Genomic DNA, 17,675 nt, shown 5'->3' with positions numbered 1-17,675 from the left:
TGGCTGAGGAAGGAGAGGGGGAGGAGGGTGGCACAGAGATGGGTGATTTTACCCTCTAACATGGATGTGCATTAGTAGGAGTGAAGTCCCTGCTGAATCAAGGCAGTGCCTGTTCCTGAAGGAGAAGTGCAGAAATGTTTGGTTTTTTTTTCCCAGAGAAGTATTACATGCACAAGTAACTACATTGTTAAATTTTTTTATTTGTGACAGTAAAGAAAACCATTCAATACCTGATTGACAACACTCCTCTCTCCTGCAAACACTCATATGGTTATCTGTAGTGTTTCTCAAGTATTGCTGGATTGTTCATTGCATCAAAGTGTAAACAGCTCCATCATAAGGAAAAAAAAAAAAAAGGAAAAAAAGAAAGAAAGAAACATTTCCATTGCTTACTCCTCTGTCGAGGAGCTCCCAACAGATCTTTAACAAGAAATAAGAGAGTCAGCTGGGATTTTACAACATCATGTGAAACAGAAAACTGACAGCTGGTTTTGCATAGTTAGCCCAGAGATTTTCGAAGCAATTGCCCCACGCCAGTCTCACCTGCCGCCCTCCTCGCCCCACAAAGGCAAAAAAAGACATCACAGCACCTTGGAATCAGAGGCACAAACTTGTTTTTGTTTTACAAATAGGGCTGTGCGGAACTGTGGTTTATTAGGTTAAAAACAATCTGTCCAACAGAGGGTTACGCCTTCGGAAGTCACAGAGCTACAGATTCTTTTTCTTGTTTGTTTGTTTTTTTTTTTTGTATTTTTTTTTTTAACACTGAAATTTCAAAAGCTGCAACATCAGCACACACCAGTGTCATTTAGATACTTTATTGTCCCCAACCAGTCTAATCAAAATCATGCTGTAAGAAAAGTGATTGCGAACACTGACAACCAAAAACGTCTCCAGGTGTTGAGTTTCTTCCACGTATAACTTTCGCTGTTTGAATAAAGACCAAAAGGGCGGAAACAAGAAGAGACAAATTATTCTTCCAAAGCTACCTAAATGAACACAGCAATTATTGTACATTTGCCACCAGCTCCCAATCCCCAGCCTGCCACGTTTCCTCCTGGTGTGAACGAGGATCCTGCGCACAGCCCTAAGGTTACAAATGGCAATTCCATTAATTGTTGACGCTTCCGTTGGATTTCGAGGGTCTAAGGCATTCTTGCCCTTACAGCTTAATTTAAAAATACCCATATACAGGCAAAAAACCCGTTTTTTAACCCAACATAAAAAGGACAACGGAACTTCAGGCCAGGCAGCAACTCTTTAGAATGACCAACTTTTTAACAAAAAAAAAAAACAAACCAAAACTTTTTAATATTTCCGTAATATTCTGGAAATAGAATTGAAACCCAGGGTTTCTAACAGCCCTGGTAACCTGCATGCAGTAACTGCACTTCAAAATATGCAAGAGATTTAGGAAACAAGGTGGGTTTTTTTACCTATTTGATTTTTTTTTTTTAATTTTGTATTTAAAATACAATCAAATACCCGTATTGCAAATTTTACAAACATTCCACTCGTTCTCTGACTTTATGGACAGAAAATCTATTGCTTTTTTTTTAGAATCTAGAAACTCTAAATATATATATAGCGTATGTATATCCACGCAAACTCAGCACTTGAAATTTCAAGTATGATGATAGTGTCAAAATAAACAACTGGGACAGTTTGATCCCTTTGGCCAAATCTCAATACCCAGGGGAGTCCAAACCTGATTGCAGAGCACTCTGAGTTTTATTTCCATAGGAGTTGAGTGAACTAAAAAAAATAGAACTGACCAGAACTTCTAGAAAATACTCTTAATACTAACAGAGATCAAAGCTGTGCTAAGTTTTTTTGTCTTTGTATTGTCAAAAAGTGTCATTTTAATGCTCTACTAAGTTACAGTAAGTTGGGTTGTTTAAAATTTGAGTGTTTTAAGAGCCAAAACAATACAGTACAAGTGTGGTTGTACAGAACATCATCAGAACCGTTCCTCCAGAGGCTGGTGCAGAAGTTCAGTTGCCCATTCTATGTGGATTTGAAAACAATACAAGACACTTTAATAATATAATCAACATTCATTCACAGACTTAAGGCAACTGGTTCATGAAATCGCTGCTTCCAGAGATGCAAACGGGTGACACGGTTTGTCTCACGTCCAACAGGTCACAACTGTCACACGGCCCTATCTCGTGGGTTAATTACTCATTGTCTGATTGTTTGGTCTAATGCTAACGAGAAAAAGTCTTTGAATTTCTTCAGCCATTCCTCTCATACCTGCACGACTAACTACAACCTGAATACTTCCCTGCAAACTGCACTGGGGCCCAGGAGCCACAGGCACAGTTGAAAATACTGCTCAGAGAACATTTTTTTTTTTTTTTTGGCAGCTTACGGTTTGATTACTCTGGAGTCAAATACAAAATTAAACCATCTTAAACTGAAAGTAAACGTTAATGGACTAACCAGAATCCATACGTCCTTTTTTTTTTGTTTGTTTTTTGTTACATTTTTAAACAAAGTAGGCTTGTTTTTTCTTAAATTTTCAATTTTTAAACTCGACAGTTTGTCCTTTCATTGTGGCACAGATTTTATACAGTACTGAGGTGATGCCAGCTGGTTAAGAAAAAAAAGGGTGATGCCGTACAGACTCACGGGCGTGACGGGACTGCCTCCAGCACCCCTGGAGCACAGCTGGAGCACAGCTGCACTGCAACAGGGAGGGCTCAGCTTGACACTGCACCCACCACAACCCACTCGCTGCCTGTGCAGACTGGCCTGCCCCTCTCGGATGGATTTGTTAAGCTGCTTCACCAATGTTTTTTGAGACAAGGATCACAAGCCCCAAGTCCATCGCAAAGAAATTTTGTTTTTTTCCCCAAGTCATCAGGACTTTTCGAGGAGAAGAGAAAAGGCAAAGGGGGTCTATGATTCAGAATTTAGCACAAGGCTAATTAGAAGCACCAAATAGTCCATTTAGTCTTCTCTGATGACAGCCAAAGGCAGCTGCACTTTTTTATGTTTGCAGATTTCTGCTGTGGACAATAACTAAAAGGTGACATTGGAAAGGGGGGGGAAGAAAAAGGTATGCCTTGTTCTTCAAAGGCATAAAATGTTTAAAAATAACTCATCTGAAAAGGTACCTATGGCACTGCAGAAGATGTTAAGCAAGCTCTCAGATTCAAAGATGAGCCTAACTCAACTCCAAAGCCAGAGAACCAATTTCAGTCTAGGCTAATAACTTCTGCCCTTCCAGCAAGACTTGATATAGCTCCTAATCTGCACCTTACACCTTGGGGGAAAAGAATTACACAGATCAAAGGTGTGGGCAAAATACTTCCTGCATTTTCATGTATCAAAGATAGGAGAGGGCTTCACCTTAATTGAAAAAAAAATTAAAAAAAAAAAATCCTTTACAGGTCACCTTTAACTGGGTTCTCTGGTATATCAGATACCAATGGATTAATCCATGGGGTGGGGTTATGAAGCCTGCATTTTATTTATTGCCCAAGTTTGCAGCTTACAGAAAATGTCTCATAGCACAGGCACAGTGGCAAAAACAGTATAACAGCCGATGGTCAACTCCATTTGGTGAGTATACAGTAGCAGCAATTAAAAGAAAAAAAGTACTCCAAAACAGCTCAATGTAGATCCAGCTTACCCAGATGGGTTGTTTTTGAGAAAAGAATCTTAAAACTAATAAATAGATCTCCTCGCTGTTCTCCCAGGATAATGGTTTTCCAAAAAAAGAAGAGGCATGGCAGTTGTGCGTAAGCAGAGACAGCAGAACTTCATCTGTCTGGAATTAAAGGTGCTTTAAGGTCTATCAGCCACCTCGTTTTCTCAACTCCATCAACTCCCTAAACGCTCAAACAACTGCAGATATGTTTTAAAACTGTGCCCAAAATCCTCATCAGTGAAAACCACCACGTGAATGACCCCAATTCAGCCCTCCCACAATTCAGCCTGAACCTTCTGAGCATGACAAAGTGTAACACAACTTAATGTCATCGTGGAGACAGGAACCCAGCATCTTGGTTTCAACTTTTTTCCTTTGTTATATATTACAGTGCTCTATAAATTTTTTTTTCCTTTTTCCTTTTAAAGCATTTAGACAATACAAGACTAAAAGATGTCTGGAAATACGTCTTATACAAAAATGAATTTTTTTTTTATCTTAAAATAACATTCAAAAAGGCACTTCATTCTGTAAGAAAAAATTCAGAGTCAGGTCAACTGCTCTAAGCAGGGGGGTAAAATTGTCTGCATAGTGGGAGGGGAAGAAAGGGAGAGAAATTCAACTGCTGAAATACAAGCTTCTTTTTTTTTTTTTGGCATGTTTTAAGAAAAGCTGATCCAGTAAAAGATGTCCATTTATGAAATTAATTAAAAGAGTCCCATTTAAAATAGCTTTTTTTTTTTTTTTTTTTTTTTTTCCTTTAAAAAAGTAGTCTGAACACGTGACCTTAGGAGTCAGGCTTCTGAAGGCTTAATAGCATCACTCATGATTGTCCTTCGTGTCCAATGTAACAGGAAGATCAAGAGTAGCACTTCTGACAGGGGTGACCTCCCCAAAGCTTACATTTGAAAGAGCTGAAAGAGATGGAGACAGCCTCTAGCAACTGCAATCTAGGAGCAGGAGTCAGTCAGAGTTAAGGGCTACCTGTTGCAGAGTTTATGAAGCATACTGTAAACTTCTTCCTCTTTGCTTAGTCCTTCAAAGAAAGGAATAAGATCTAGCAGCTCTGTGTCTGTCATGTCATCAAACCAGGACTGCACAGGCACCTGAAACAAAGCAACCAACAAACACTGAGAGGGTTTCATGATGTACAAGACATGTGAGTTTTGTCTGTGTGGGTGTTCTGCAACCATCATCATCATCATCATGATGCTATAATAATAATCATGGCAATTAGCTACTCATTACCATTCAGGTGGAGCAGCAGGTTCAACCCCAAGCTCAACCAGGACAGCTGACCTTCACCTGCATGTCCAGGTGACCCTCATGACCCCACCCTGGGCAGCTCTCCTTAGTTTGCCTCCTTGGTATCCAGAACAGACTGGGAGGCAGACACAGGTTATGAAGCTGCACTGACACTTTATTTACAGGCAAATCTCTTTTTCTTTTCTTTTTTTTTTTTTTTTTTTTTTTTTTTTTTTTTTTTTTTTTTTTTTTTTTTTTTTTTCCCTTCTAAGAATTATCAGAGTGAGTCACCAGGCACAGGCAGGCAGCAACAACCCCTTCCAGCACAGGGTTTGGAGGAAATGTTTAACTGAAAGGGCAGACCATTGTTCAGGGTAAAATGTTAGATCTAGTGAGTGGGTTCAGAAAACAACACACATAATAATCCTTCTGAAATATGCAGGCTGGGTTTGGGGAAGGTGTTCTGTGTATCTTCACTATGGGAGCACACTGAGGTCTTTTCAAGACTATCTTGGATCTTGTTACAAGCTCTGGTTTCTGCAGAGACTCGAGTATCAGTCAGCCAGCAGCACTTTTCTATACATGACTAAACCACTCTGACAAGGCCCTTAATTTCATCTCCCAAATTTCTACATCTCATTATTTTCTTGGCACTGATTTCCAAGATACCAAATGATGATCTTGGATCAGGTTTTTAATTTTAACCATGAACATAAATTAGAGCTGCAGGTCCTGGTTATTATAAATGGCAGCTTTAAACCATGTGTGGCACCAACCAGAAAAATGTTTTCACCACATCACTTAGGGCATCACAATATTAGGATCTGAACTTGAAAGCTGACTGTTGGAAGATAAATAGCTCATGTTACAAAAAGAAAAAAAAAAAGCTGTTCTGGAGAGGCAGAACTGTGCAAAGCAGTGTTCTTGATAAAAGATTTCCTACACTGATTTTAACAGTTCACAAAGAAGGTAGCCTAAAAACATCAAAGCAAACAGCGCACAGCCCGGTTGTCTAAAAGTCAGCAGATCGAAGAGCTCCAGCTTCTCCCCTGGCAGCTAAAGCAGATGTGAGCAGCTGTTCTGGCTGCAGCCATGGATGGAGCTCCCCAGACCTTCCCATCAGAGCTCTGGAGCCAATACAAACAGGCAGTGAAAATGCACATTGCTCCTCACTGTTCTCTCCTAAAGAACTGCTGCCTGCCCTTTACCCTTATTCCTAAACCTTGATGAACTTGCTGACTAACAGCTCTAATTATGGAGTTAGGACAAAAATAATTGAGATAGCAGCATAGCAACACAACAGATCTTGATTTTTTTTTCTTTCTCTTACCCACAAATGCAGATCTCAGCAGCAACCAGTAAAATATTAATTATCTTGCCCAATAAAATAATATTCACACAATGAAAAGAAGACTAGAGTACCTAAAGAAGCTCGAGCAAACCATTCTTTCTGTAATCATTACTCCAAAGAACAAAATCTGTGCTGCAGGGCAGCTTTGTTTCTTAGAGCTAGGTCGATTTTTAAGGTTCCACACCACTTGGTATTTCTCAAAACTGCTGGACCTCAAGGCAGCAGCCAAAGCTCAGAGCACACGAGCACTCATGGCTGTCACACGCTGTCAGGATCACTCTGCCCAAGTCCTTCACCATTTGGCACAGAACCCCAGAACCCACCTGCAGCCCAAGAAAACACAGACTCTGACACAAGCCAGTGCTCTGAAAAGTCTATTTTCTGAACCAGGAAATCTGGGCGAGGGCCAGAGGAGATGAAAGTTACGCTCGAGTGCTCGAGATACTTACTGCATTTTCAGGATGGAAGATGTAAGATGCAGGAGAATTATCTACTATAATAACTTTACTCAGCTCACGGCCCAGTCGACTCAGATCCTTCACGTAATTCCCTCGGTGGAAAACACAGGATTCTCTAAAGAGCCTTGCCCTGAACACACCCCAGCGATCCAGTAAGTCGGCTACTGGGTCTGCATACTTAAAAAATAAAGCCAGAAACATCAAATCAGCAACGTGCAGATAAGGCTGATCCACAGAGGAAAAGAAGGGACACAAAATAATTTTGGATAAAATGCCCTTTTTCTCCATTTTTCTTCCCTGCTCCTTGTTAATTAACTCACTCGCCTGCAAACCTGAAGTGATTAATAAAGAGATAAAGCAAAAGTAGGACAATTATCTTTCTAGAGAAGGGTAACTTGCACTCTAAATGTTTTCTGTGATTTATTGATTAGGTTTTATTCTCAGGGCCAACTTAAGGGAGTCACCCAGAGAGTTTTCTAGAGGTTGATGGATCCAAAGATCTCATCTACCATTATCATAAAACCAGTCAATGCTAATAGAAAATCAATATGAAGCTTTTCCCCAGCTGATTTGTTTCCATGTGCCTCTGAAGATAAACTGCAGTGAACAAATCTGAGCCTGATGTGGCTCTGCCAAATGATACCCTTGGAGCAACTGGGTCAGCAAGACTTTTAAGATTACCAAACTGCATAATTAGACTCCAAAAAGTCAGCCAAAGGTGTTATTAATAAAAATACTCATGTACAATACCAGGGAAACTCTCATTTTATACATAAGCTGATACTTTAAGTGAGGCACAGCTTAGAATCCAACAATTTATATAAACTGATCAAAAAAACCTATCCAAATAAATTCAAACATGAATAACCACATACTTGAAAATGGTAGTTATTATTGCACAACAGGAGTTACCATTTTCCTCTATTTTAAACCAAGAAAAAAGAAGTCTATGTTGAAATCCATCATCTTTTGATTATGAAATAAGACACAGAGTTTCAGTATGAAATTGGGGCAGTATTTATAGAGTTTTTTCAACATGACTGAAGAGTATGTGGTAAAGAGAATGCAGGGGAAAAGGCTTTATAGAAGATCAGGGTCCTGTCCCCTTCCACCATCTCTGCACTAGGCTGGAGCAAAAGCTTGCCATGCTAGAGCACTATTTAGAAATAACCAATATCATTTTACAGACAAGACACCACAAATACAATACACTGAAGGGAAGTGAAGAATTCCAGATCAGTCTACTACTGTAACATCTACCACAAAAAAAACTACCTACGAGCCACTACTGCTACTGCAGAACCAGAGGGCACAAAATATTCCTGGGGATGTTTCAAGCTTTGCAAACAAAAAGGCCTCATTTTCTAACTCTAGGTTGCAATTACACCTTGACAGACCAAAAAACCCGTGGTTCCCAATTTCCAGTGAGTTTCTGAGTCACTGGTTGATGGTGTAGACAGGGTTTAATTCGGTGTTTTATTCCATGCCCAGCTTTAATGTGCTGCTCCACTCGCACGCTATTTGTTCTAATTTCTCACTATAACCATGGTAACTTGTGAGCCTTTCATATTGGCATCATGAGCAATGCATGGAGGCTACATTATGAGACAAGCCCATATGTGATGGTGTTACCATGGAAACACTTACCCACACACTAGCAGACAAAGTACACACTGTCAGACAAAGAAGCAGAAAAGAAGGGGAAAAATTAAGATAGTACCAACTGTGGAAATAATTATCCATAGAAAACCCAACCAAAAGTCCACTGACCAGCACCATAAGGGTTAAAAGAGATGCAGGGGGGAACAAACCTTGGCTAGACTGGCTGTGAAGAGTACACATTCAAAAAGCTCTCCCATCCTCTGAAGAAACTCGTCCACATGTGGTCGTTTCAATACATAAACCTGGAATGAGAATTGCATTTGGGTCAGATGGTGCTCAAGGAAAGGGAAAAAAAAAAAAAAAAAAAAAAACAAACCAAAAACAAAACCACTCCTGCAATCCCAGCACTTAAAAGAAAAGTTAACAGGGAAGCAGTTCAAATGAAATGCTGTGGAAAAAGAAAAGCATGCAAGATAAAAGTAGAGATTGAATAATGAGAGATTGGCAGGGACGGGCTGCCAAGCCCCTGCTGATTATGCAACTGCAAACACTGAGCATCATCAGGAGTGGGGTTCCTTGGAAAACCTCACTAAAGGCAAAGGGAGACAGGAGGGTTTTCTCAAGAAGGGAGGATTTGGATCTCTCCACCAAACCCGCTCTGGTGCTGGAAAGCTGAAGAGCTCCACAGAAGGAATAAATCTGATGAAGCCTCTGTGACAGCAGGAATTGCACAACAGGTTTTGTTCTGTGGTTGATTCTTCCATTTCTGAGATCCCAGGTGCTGAGTACCATAACTCACTATGCAGAGTGACCAAGCCCTCCAAGCTCTACAGAGAACTTTTTTTTTTCACCAAAAATCTTCACAGCACCATGCAGAATGCCTGAAAGTGCTGGGTTTGAAACCTGCTGACAAAGTCTACAGCATCTCCTAAAGAGGACCTTGCCAAAAGATGGCAAATCCCCAGGATTTCTCTCCTCTTCAGCATCCTGCCTTCAGCAGTGCTCTGCTGCCTTTTAGCACTGGCTTGGCTGCCTGCTGTCAAAAACATGATTAGCAGATATTAAAACCTCCCTGCTTCTGACACAAGATGATTTTCTGCTCACAGAAGATACCAAAACAAGGGAACTGCTGTTCAGAAAGCCTGGAAAAAAGCTCACAATACACTGGGAAGCTGAAGAGGGGAGTCTGCTTGAGAAATATTTATCTGTCTTGTTTGCAGTTAGATTAAAAGTTTGAGAGAAAACATTGGCAGCATTTTATCTTCTTTTGTTTGGCAAATAATCCCTAATACTGGAAATTTCAAGTGGAGAAGTCTGGCATAGAGCTGAATTCAGGAGGAATTGCAAGACTGATGCTATTTCAGGAATTTCATTCTTTGATATGTAAAATTAGATTAATTGTATGTATTTTGCTAGATTCCTATTAGTAAGAGGGAAAAAAAAATCAAGGTACCCAGAGAAATAGCCTGAAGGAGAGAAGTATGGAAACAGCAGCTTGAACTCAAGTGTAACAATTAAAGCCTTCAGCAAAAGAAGGAAAAAAGAAACTGTGTAATTGAAATTGAAAACTTAAATTTGAAAGCAAAGGTTTTTTTAAAACACATATGATGGAGCTGTACCTTAATGACTAAAGTAGAAATGTTAATTTTCCCCTTTATGCAACATACATATCATACCATGAAGTCTTTATCTCTTTTAAGTTATTTCTATGAAATTTATCTAAACTGTTTCTGGCCCCATAAGCATTAGAGTCAAACTTTGATACAGATAACAATTTATAACCCAGACTTTCTTTTTTTTTTTTTAAACAACCACAGCAGCACCTAACCCATCAAATAATTGTGACATTTTATGGATTAAAGACACTTAACAGATGTACTTCAAGACCACTCTCTTTCTAGATAATTACAGCAATGTTTCCTGTATTTCACCAGGCCTAAACCAAGTAACTTCCTCATCTTTAACAATGCAATTAATTTTCCATTTAATTCTTTCTACACAAAGTTGTGCTGTAGTATTTCCTCTCCAAATTCTACCTTTGATTTTTTTTTTTTTAAGACAGAAAGACAGCTGCAGTCCCTCTGCATTTGGGAATCCAGTATCCAACTTCCCAGATGTGAGACAGCAGGATCCAAGTTAATAATTAAGTTCTCCATTCTTCAGCCTTAAGTTTTATTCCTACACTTATTTCTGAGGGCACAAAAAGGGGCACCTCAGAGTCTTTAACATCATTCTTAGAGAGTAAGTGCTGGGATTTAATACTCATTTCCCTTTTAAAGCCCAGTGCTTCCAGCCTCAGCAGAAGAAGTCTCCTCTTTGCTCTCCATCCCTATCTCTGCCCCTGTCAGTGAAGTATTTCCACTTGGAATGTAATTACAAACTCCCTGCCAAGGATCTGAACTTTGCTGCTTGCAACACAACCCACCTCCTCCATCAGGAGCACACAGTAAATCAACCCCAGAGCTCTGAGCCACAGCCTGGGCTGCATTTTGCCAGTCTTTCTATAAACACTCATTTGGCTGTTTTTAGGACTCCTAATTCAGGATTAGCTGTGAATACACAGCATTTTTAGTTGGATGGTCTCCCTTCTGCAGTTTAGGGCTCCTGATCCACCACAGAGCACTCACAGCCTCCTCTACTTGAGTTTCTCCTGCTGCTTTGCCTTAAATCTTTCCCTGCTGGGATCTGGCCAACAGTTTGCTGCTCATGTTAAATGCCTAATTAATAATAAATGTCGTCTCTTAAGATAAAGTCTCACCAAATTTTTCTCTTGATTATTTCCCTCTGTAAAAAAGTCCCAATTCCTTTGCCTTTTATTATTTTTTTTAAACAACACTATTTTTTTTTTTTTGGCAGAACAACATATCTTAATACTCTGGATAGTTATTCTCCTTGAAGTTTTCTTTGAGAAGTCCTACTTAGAGCCTGGAAGCAACTCCAAAATGTACTGGTATCCTGGGCTACAAAATCTCTTTGGTTTACTCCACATAAAAAGCTTTCTTCAGCTGACAGTGCAGCTCTTTTCTCCTCTTCCTTCTCATTTGGAATTTTTTCCCTTTACTTTGTTAGTGGCTGGACTTGAATGTCAATGCTGCATGGTTATTTGTGGCTTGGCTTTCTCCTCCATTGCCCGATGTCTTCAGTTGAAATCTCTAGACTAACTGGCTCCTGGCAATTTTTCTGAGATTTATATACTGTCTTCAAGGCAAAAAAAAAAAATCCATCCATTTTTTAATTTATTTTATGCTCACTTATTTTTTCCTTATCAGCAAGAATTCAGAGGAATATAGTATTTTTTTATTATTATTTAAAATGAACCCTACTCAACAGTTTAAGCACAGATCAGGCACTAGGCATGTTTCCACAGGATTCTTAGAGCTGCTAATGGCAGAACACAAGCAATTATCTTTAATTGTTTTCAAGCATTTCATACTTCCACATGAGTTTTCTATACCTCAAAGCAGCCTCAACCTACAGAGAGACTCAGCATTTGTGAAACCCAAAGACAAACCCATCTCATTTTCAACCAATTTAACAGGACACATAGACTTGCCTCTCAAAACCAGCTTTACAATGAGGAAATCTGCAAGTAATGACCAAAGAATCTGCCCATGACAACTCCAAACTCCTGTAATGTCCTGTTTCATGTCTCTTCTGAGCAGTGAGCAGAAAATCCCACGTGTCCCTCGTGGTCCTGGGTCACAGAGCTGTGGCCATGTCCCAGTGCAAGTAACCAAGAATAGGCCAGTTAGCACGGATACAGCCTATCCTGGATTACTTGAACCAGGCCACAGCCTTCTGTAAGAAAATCTGTGAATTCTGTGCTTTACAGGAAGGAAATTTATTATTCTAACAGCCTTTCCCCCCCATCATTAAAAAAAGAAAAACAATTTTGCATATTATGTTCAAAGTATAAATGCCAAATGTTCCTTCAGCTTTCAACAATTAAAAATAAGCAATTAATTAACTCCCCCCTCACCTCAAGCAACCACGTAAAAATTAGTTTTACTCAATAAACAAATTCTGTTTAAAAATTAAATTCAAAGTAACAACCAAATCAATCTCTTCTTGGCTGCTCTCTTTATTCAAAAGCAAAGCACAAAGCCATTGGAATTCAATTTGGATGAAAGATGAAGGACAAGCATTCCCTAAAACCCTTCACCCACTGGGGATTAAAGCTGTATTTGATGCAGTTTCTGATCTGGGGGCTGTGCTCACTCTGCTCTTGGTCAGTGGGAAGCAGAGGATGTGCTCCTGCAGAGTTAAATCAAGGTACCAAAGAGTGAAGATCTCCCTCCAGCACCACTTCCACTCCCAATGAGCCTCCTCTCAGCTCCAACACTGGATTTCCCACCTGTAATTTGGGAGAGCAGGACCAGCTCTGATCTCCTTTCACCCAGAGTGGAATGAGAGAAGTGGCCAGAAGGGTCAGCTTGCACCAGAACCCCCCTTTTGTACCATCACTCCCAGCACAAAGTGTGGGATTCTCCCCTGGAACTTCAGCTGCCCCAGCTCTGCAGAGGCACCCAGAGACCCACAGCAGAAAGAAAAGGAGGTTTTTTACACTTGATTTATTTCCTTCTTAAAATAAAATGACAAACCCTTTCAAAAGATAAGGTAATTTAGGCTGGAGAAGAAAAGACAGGAAAGGGAGAAGGGATGTTAAGAAAAGCTAGTTTTTCATCTAGAGAAGCTCGTTTACCCAAGCACCCTTTAAGATGATGAATTGTTCTCCCTATAAAAAAAAACCAAACAAAACCCAAGAGTCTTTCTGACCTTTGGATTATAAATTATATAAGGGAAAACAAATTCCCCAAACTGAAGACATTATTTTCTTTAAGACGTCTGCTGAACTGCAAAAAAAAAAAAAACAAAAAAACAACCAAAAAACCCAACCAACATTTACCATGAAAAAACTTGTTAGATAAGTCAATCTCAAAACTCTTTCAGGAGTACAGCAACTCAATTTGCCACAACTTGTATTTTTTGGTACATGAGATCTGAACATTCCCATACAATTTCAAATTTCTCTACAAATGGGCACCTTTGAAATGATGTTTCTCAGTTTGTTTCCACTGGGGTTCTGCCTAAGGCAGAGTTCAAGGACAATAAAAAATCTGTCAACCTCCTGCCTGAAAAGGTACCAGGCTCACTGGTAAAACAGAGACATGCACTATGGACAGTGTGGTTCCACAACATTTCCCACATCCTGGGGTATTTTGCACAGGTGGAAATGTTTCTCTCAAATGTCAGTGATTCATCTTGGAGTTTATAAACCGCTTAAGAAAATGGACACGCATTACACAGATGACAAATCCTGATAAATGACAGAAATTGCTCAGATCACTTCGTTTATGTTCTAAGTGACTACAGAATTGCAGGTTTGAAGTGGGAACAGGTTGTCAGAGCTCTACAGCCTGTGCTAATGCACATCAGACTCAGCCAGAATATCCATTTTTTGCCCTTTATCACAAAAAAGGCAGAAACAAAACAAAAAATCAAAAGATTCCTGAATGTCAGCAATGGTACAAGAGGTATTACACACACAGGCTTTGCCTATTCTGTGTGCCCCACAAATTACCTTTACTTCAAGAATCACAAATTCCTTACAATTACCTTCATTTTGACCATCCAAATGTGCCTGAGGTATTTTAGAGGTTAAGAACTTGAAATACAAAGAGTGAAGCAATTTCCCTGAAAATCATGCAGGGATTTTCCAGCAAAGCACAGAGACTAATTTCACTTGACCAAAGGAGAAGTAGATGCACAAATCCACTCCCTTTGTACCCAGTTGTGGGGTCTTTGTTTGTTTGGACAGTTTTTGTTGCTGTTTTCTCTTTTCCTCCACACAGAGTCATCTCAGGTGTGCCAAATTGCATCATTTTTGATGAAGAATCTGAGAATTTGCAGCAGGGAATGGAAAAGCAACAGGCTTTTGATACTGTAAAGCCCAAGCCTTTTCTTGGGCTTTGTTTCAAAATGTAAATAATTATGTCATCCTGACAAGGGAAGTGATCACAACTCTAAGCCATTAAAAAATTCACTTTCAAAAACATTCTGCAAAATTCTAAGAGAGAGAATTTGTCTGTTCTGCAGCACCAAACACAACTAAAGCCCACATCAAATGAGGATTGAAAATCACAGATCTCCCAAAAACATCACTTAAATGCTGTAACCATCAGCTCTGGTGAACATTACAGGGGGAAGTACCCTAGATATTGAATTTTTCTACATAAAACAGTCACAGTGTAAAAACTACCAAAACAGCTATTATTTTAAAACATGTTTCAGTCTACTGACTGATATTCAGTAACCATTTTAAGAGTGACAGATACATGAAGAGTTTCCATCATAGGAAATCAGACAAAATTGTGAACTAACTTTATGATCCACCAATGAGTACAAGATCAAAATATACAAACCTTTTTGTCCAAGCAGAAATATTCCATAAAGATAATACACAAACAACATTTCAGAATTTAAAGTACTTAAAATTCCTGTGAAATCACATCTAGGGCAGGTTTGCTCCTCACTAACTGTAACATCCAACACCCACCAGAAGATACTTCAAACAATTTACAGAGTTCATGTATCAGAAAGGCTCAACTTCACATTAACCTGTTTAATTCATCTGCAGCAAGAACTTCAATGTCTGCCTGAAGAGGGAAAGTAACAGCACTGTAATTTATTTTATTCAACCCTTCAGACATGATTACTGATTAAAGACATCAATCCAAGATACATGGAGGGGACTGATCTTCAAATTATGGGTGTTTTCATTTACTCAAAACCATTTCTTAGAGCCTTGAGTGAAGTTCTTAAAGAATTAAGACATAGAAATGAGTCTCCTCATGATTTTGTCCAGACCTTTCAATTATGCTGAAGTATGTAACTCCTATCAGAGGAAATTGAATTACTTACAGGAATAAAAGGGAACAAATTGAACACAGATTGCCACAAAAACCGAATAAATGTCTGTTTTTCCTTTATACTTTCGTAAAGTATAAATGACCTTTAACACATGAGCTACCAACAGGTATTAAAGCCAACCTATATCCCCTTTGTGTTGGGAGGGAATAAAAAAAATGCAGTGTTCAAGCAGCTTTTTCTGGGCCCAGCAATGTTTGAAACTCCATCCTTACATCATTTCCTCTTTGAAAATGTTTTAAAATTGACAGAGAGTCGAGTATTGAAGTCCTGAGAGAAAGACTCCACCTGACCACACAGGGATGCCTGTCTGCATTCCAGAATACACAGCTTCCACGCTTTGTAAAAGGAGAAATTATTGGATATAAAGCAGCAGATGGAGGAAGAGAACGTTCTGGGACTCAGGACACAATGTTGAAGGAAAAAACCAGCACTTACCTGATGTATGGTTCCATCAATTTCAACAGGAACAATGAAATCAGCATTGCTAATTGGCTGGAAAGAATGACAAGGAAATAATCAGCATTAAAAATAAGATCTTCAGAGGGAAAAGATTTCAGGGGCATAAAAGGGAGGAGAACCTACTTCTGAGGAACAAGTTAATAATCATTATTGTCTACACATATCCACTCTCTGTGCTCTTACACAAGTCAGCAGCTCACAGTTTTAATTCCAGATGCTGCACTTTCCTCTTCTCTCCTATTTTTAAGCTTCATAAAATCTAGCACACTTCACTGCTTGAATAAACCCCTATTACCACTGAGTGTGTTCATCAGGAAAATATCTCTTTGGATAAACTCTTCCATCCAGCTTTTGTGGATAAATGACCATCAAGAAAATCAACTGTGTACTGCACACATTCTTACTCGAGGTCATCAACTGGTGACTAAATTAAAAATACAGACAGTGGAAAAAGTCAAACCTAATGGTATTGGTCATATCTGAATCAGCAGCTGCAGCAAGACTTAAGTTGTACAGCTAAAGGATTCTAAACATGCCAATACCAATCAACCTAATCATGTAAAACTGCATTTTAATTCCAAAGGGAAGAGCAGGCACAATCTGCCCAAGTCCTTGAATCCGTTTTTCCAGCCTGTCAAACACAACTGAATTCTCAAGACTTGCTGTGAAAAACTGCTGGACAAGTAAAATTGCCTTGGAAAAGCAGGAAAGGGGCCTTGCAGACAGTCCAGAAGCACATAATCTAATCTTGGCTAGACAGCAGGGGTAGCTGGGAACAGGCTGCTGCCAATATTTACTGGTTCAAGGGGACACCACACTTAGGTACAGCTCTTGCACTATGCCCATTCTAAAAAAAACAGTCATGTAAACATGCCTGGCTGAAGCCTGGAGCTCATTCCATCACCTGCAGCCTGGAAATGGCTCAGACAGAGCTGCCAAATACAGCTGTAACATGACTGATTAACAGCCAGTATCTTTCATGGATACTGCCCAGTCTGTAACTGGAATTACCAAGCCAAGGCTGGGAAATATCTTCATCTGCTCTGTGAGATTTGTACAGACATTCCCACCTGGAGCAGTCAACAGGCTGATCTCAGGAACCACCAAGTAGATGCCCCTGAAGTATCTGTGGGACTGGAAACAGACTTTAAACTCATTCAGGAGGGGCAAAGGTGTGCCAAGAAAGCAGAGAAGCAGCTGAGGTAAAGTGACTTAAGAAGCAGATCACAACCTGGGGAGTCTGAACAGGTGCTCTGTGAAAAAAATGGTGGGAAAAGAGGATCCTGCAGTGTTAACCTGCCAGCAGCACTTTGATCCCACTCCCTGAATAAACCAGATTCTAATTCCACTGTCAAACAACCTTCCTGCCAGGAGAGCAAAATGACCACAAGAATTTATGTGGAGGGAAACACCCTTTCTCAGGAGCAAAGAAAGAAAGAAGATGGTTTGATCTGACACCTGCAAGTGCTGGGTCTGAGGGCACAGGAGAGGCTATATGGAATCCTCTCATCCTGACCAGCCAGGATTGGCAACCAGATCTCCAGAGCAGCTGCTGGTAGTGAATTCCATCCTCCTGCTGACCCCCTGTGCTGGTGTGATCTGAATAATTCCTCAAATACACACAGATCAATCTAGATTTTTCTTATCTGACACTGAGCAATTTCCCCTTTCTGCTCTGGAAAAAGACAGAGGGAATGTTCCCATCTGTCCCCTGCATGAAGCCCCTCAGATAAAGAAGATCCTCTACAGCTCCAACAGCCACAGAACAGCTACATAGAAGTCCTGATGCTTCACCTTAAAATGAAACCCAAGTGAATTGTCAAGAAGCCTCAGCCACCAGTTTTCCAGTGGGCGCCAGCTCCCTGCAGACTTTGAAGAGGCTTGCACACACTTGAAGGATTTATGTATGCATGACTTCCCTCAGCAAGAGAAATACTCTGCAGCAGCAGGAGCAGCAAAAGAATAGGTCACT

The 17,675-nt window shown here is 39.9% G+C and overlaps 1 protein-coding gene and 1 long non-coding RNA gene across 6 annotated transcripts in view; one reads left to right on the top strand and one right to left on the bottom strand.

The window, feature by feature from the left end:
• LOC310907600 overlaps positions 1–17,675 on the top strand; it is a 544,908-nt gene that overhangs the window by 14,755 nt on the left and 512,478 nt on the right. The window lies entirely within an intron of this gene.
• CTDSPL (CTD small phosphatase like) overlaps positions 138–17,675 on the bottom strand; it is a 79,993-nt gene continuing 62,455 nt past the window's right edge. For all 5 annotated transcript variants that reach the window (XM_083857851.1, XM_083857855.1, XM_083857853.1 and 2 more), the window contains 4 exons: positions 15,680–15,736; positions 8,524–8,616; positions 6,704–6,889; positions 138–4,764 (listed from right to left, as the gene is read on the bottom strand). In XM_083857851.1, the coding sequence (XP_083713977.1) occupies positions 4,639–4,764; positions 6,704–6,889; positions 8,524–8,616; positions 15,680–15,736 (462 nt within the window). In that variant the 3' untranslated portion in view covers positions 138–4,638. The remainder of the gene's footprint in view (positions 4,765–6,703; positions 6,890–8,523; positions 8,617–15,679; positions 15,737–17,675) is intronic.

Source organism: Zosterops lateralis, assembly GCF_965231275.1.
Source record: "Zosterops lateralis genome assembly, chromosome: 1".
Lineage (NCBI taxonomy): Eukaryota > Metazoa > Chordata > Aves > Passeriformes > Zosteropidae > Zosterops > Zosterops lateralis.
Note: the sequence above shows the minus strand (reverse complement) of the source record. Positions and strands in the feature narration are given on the sequence as shown.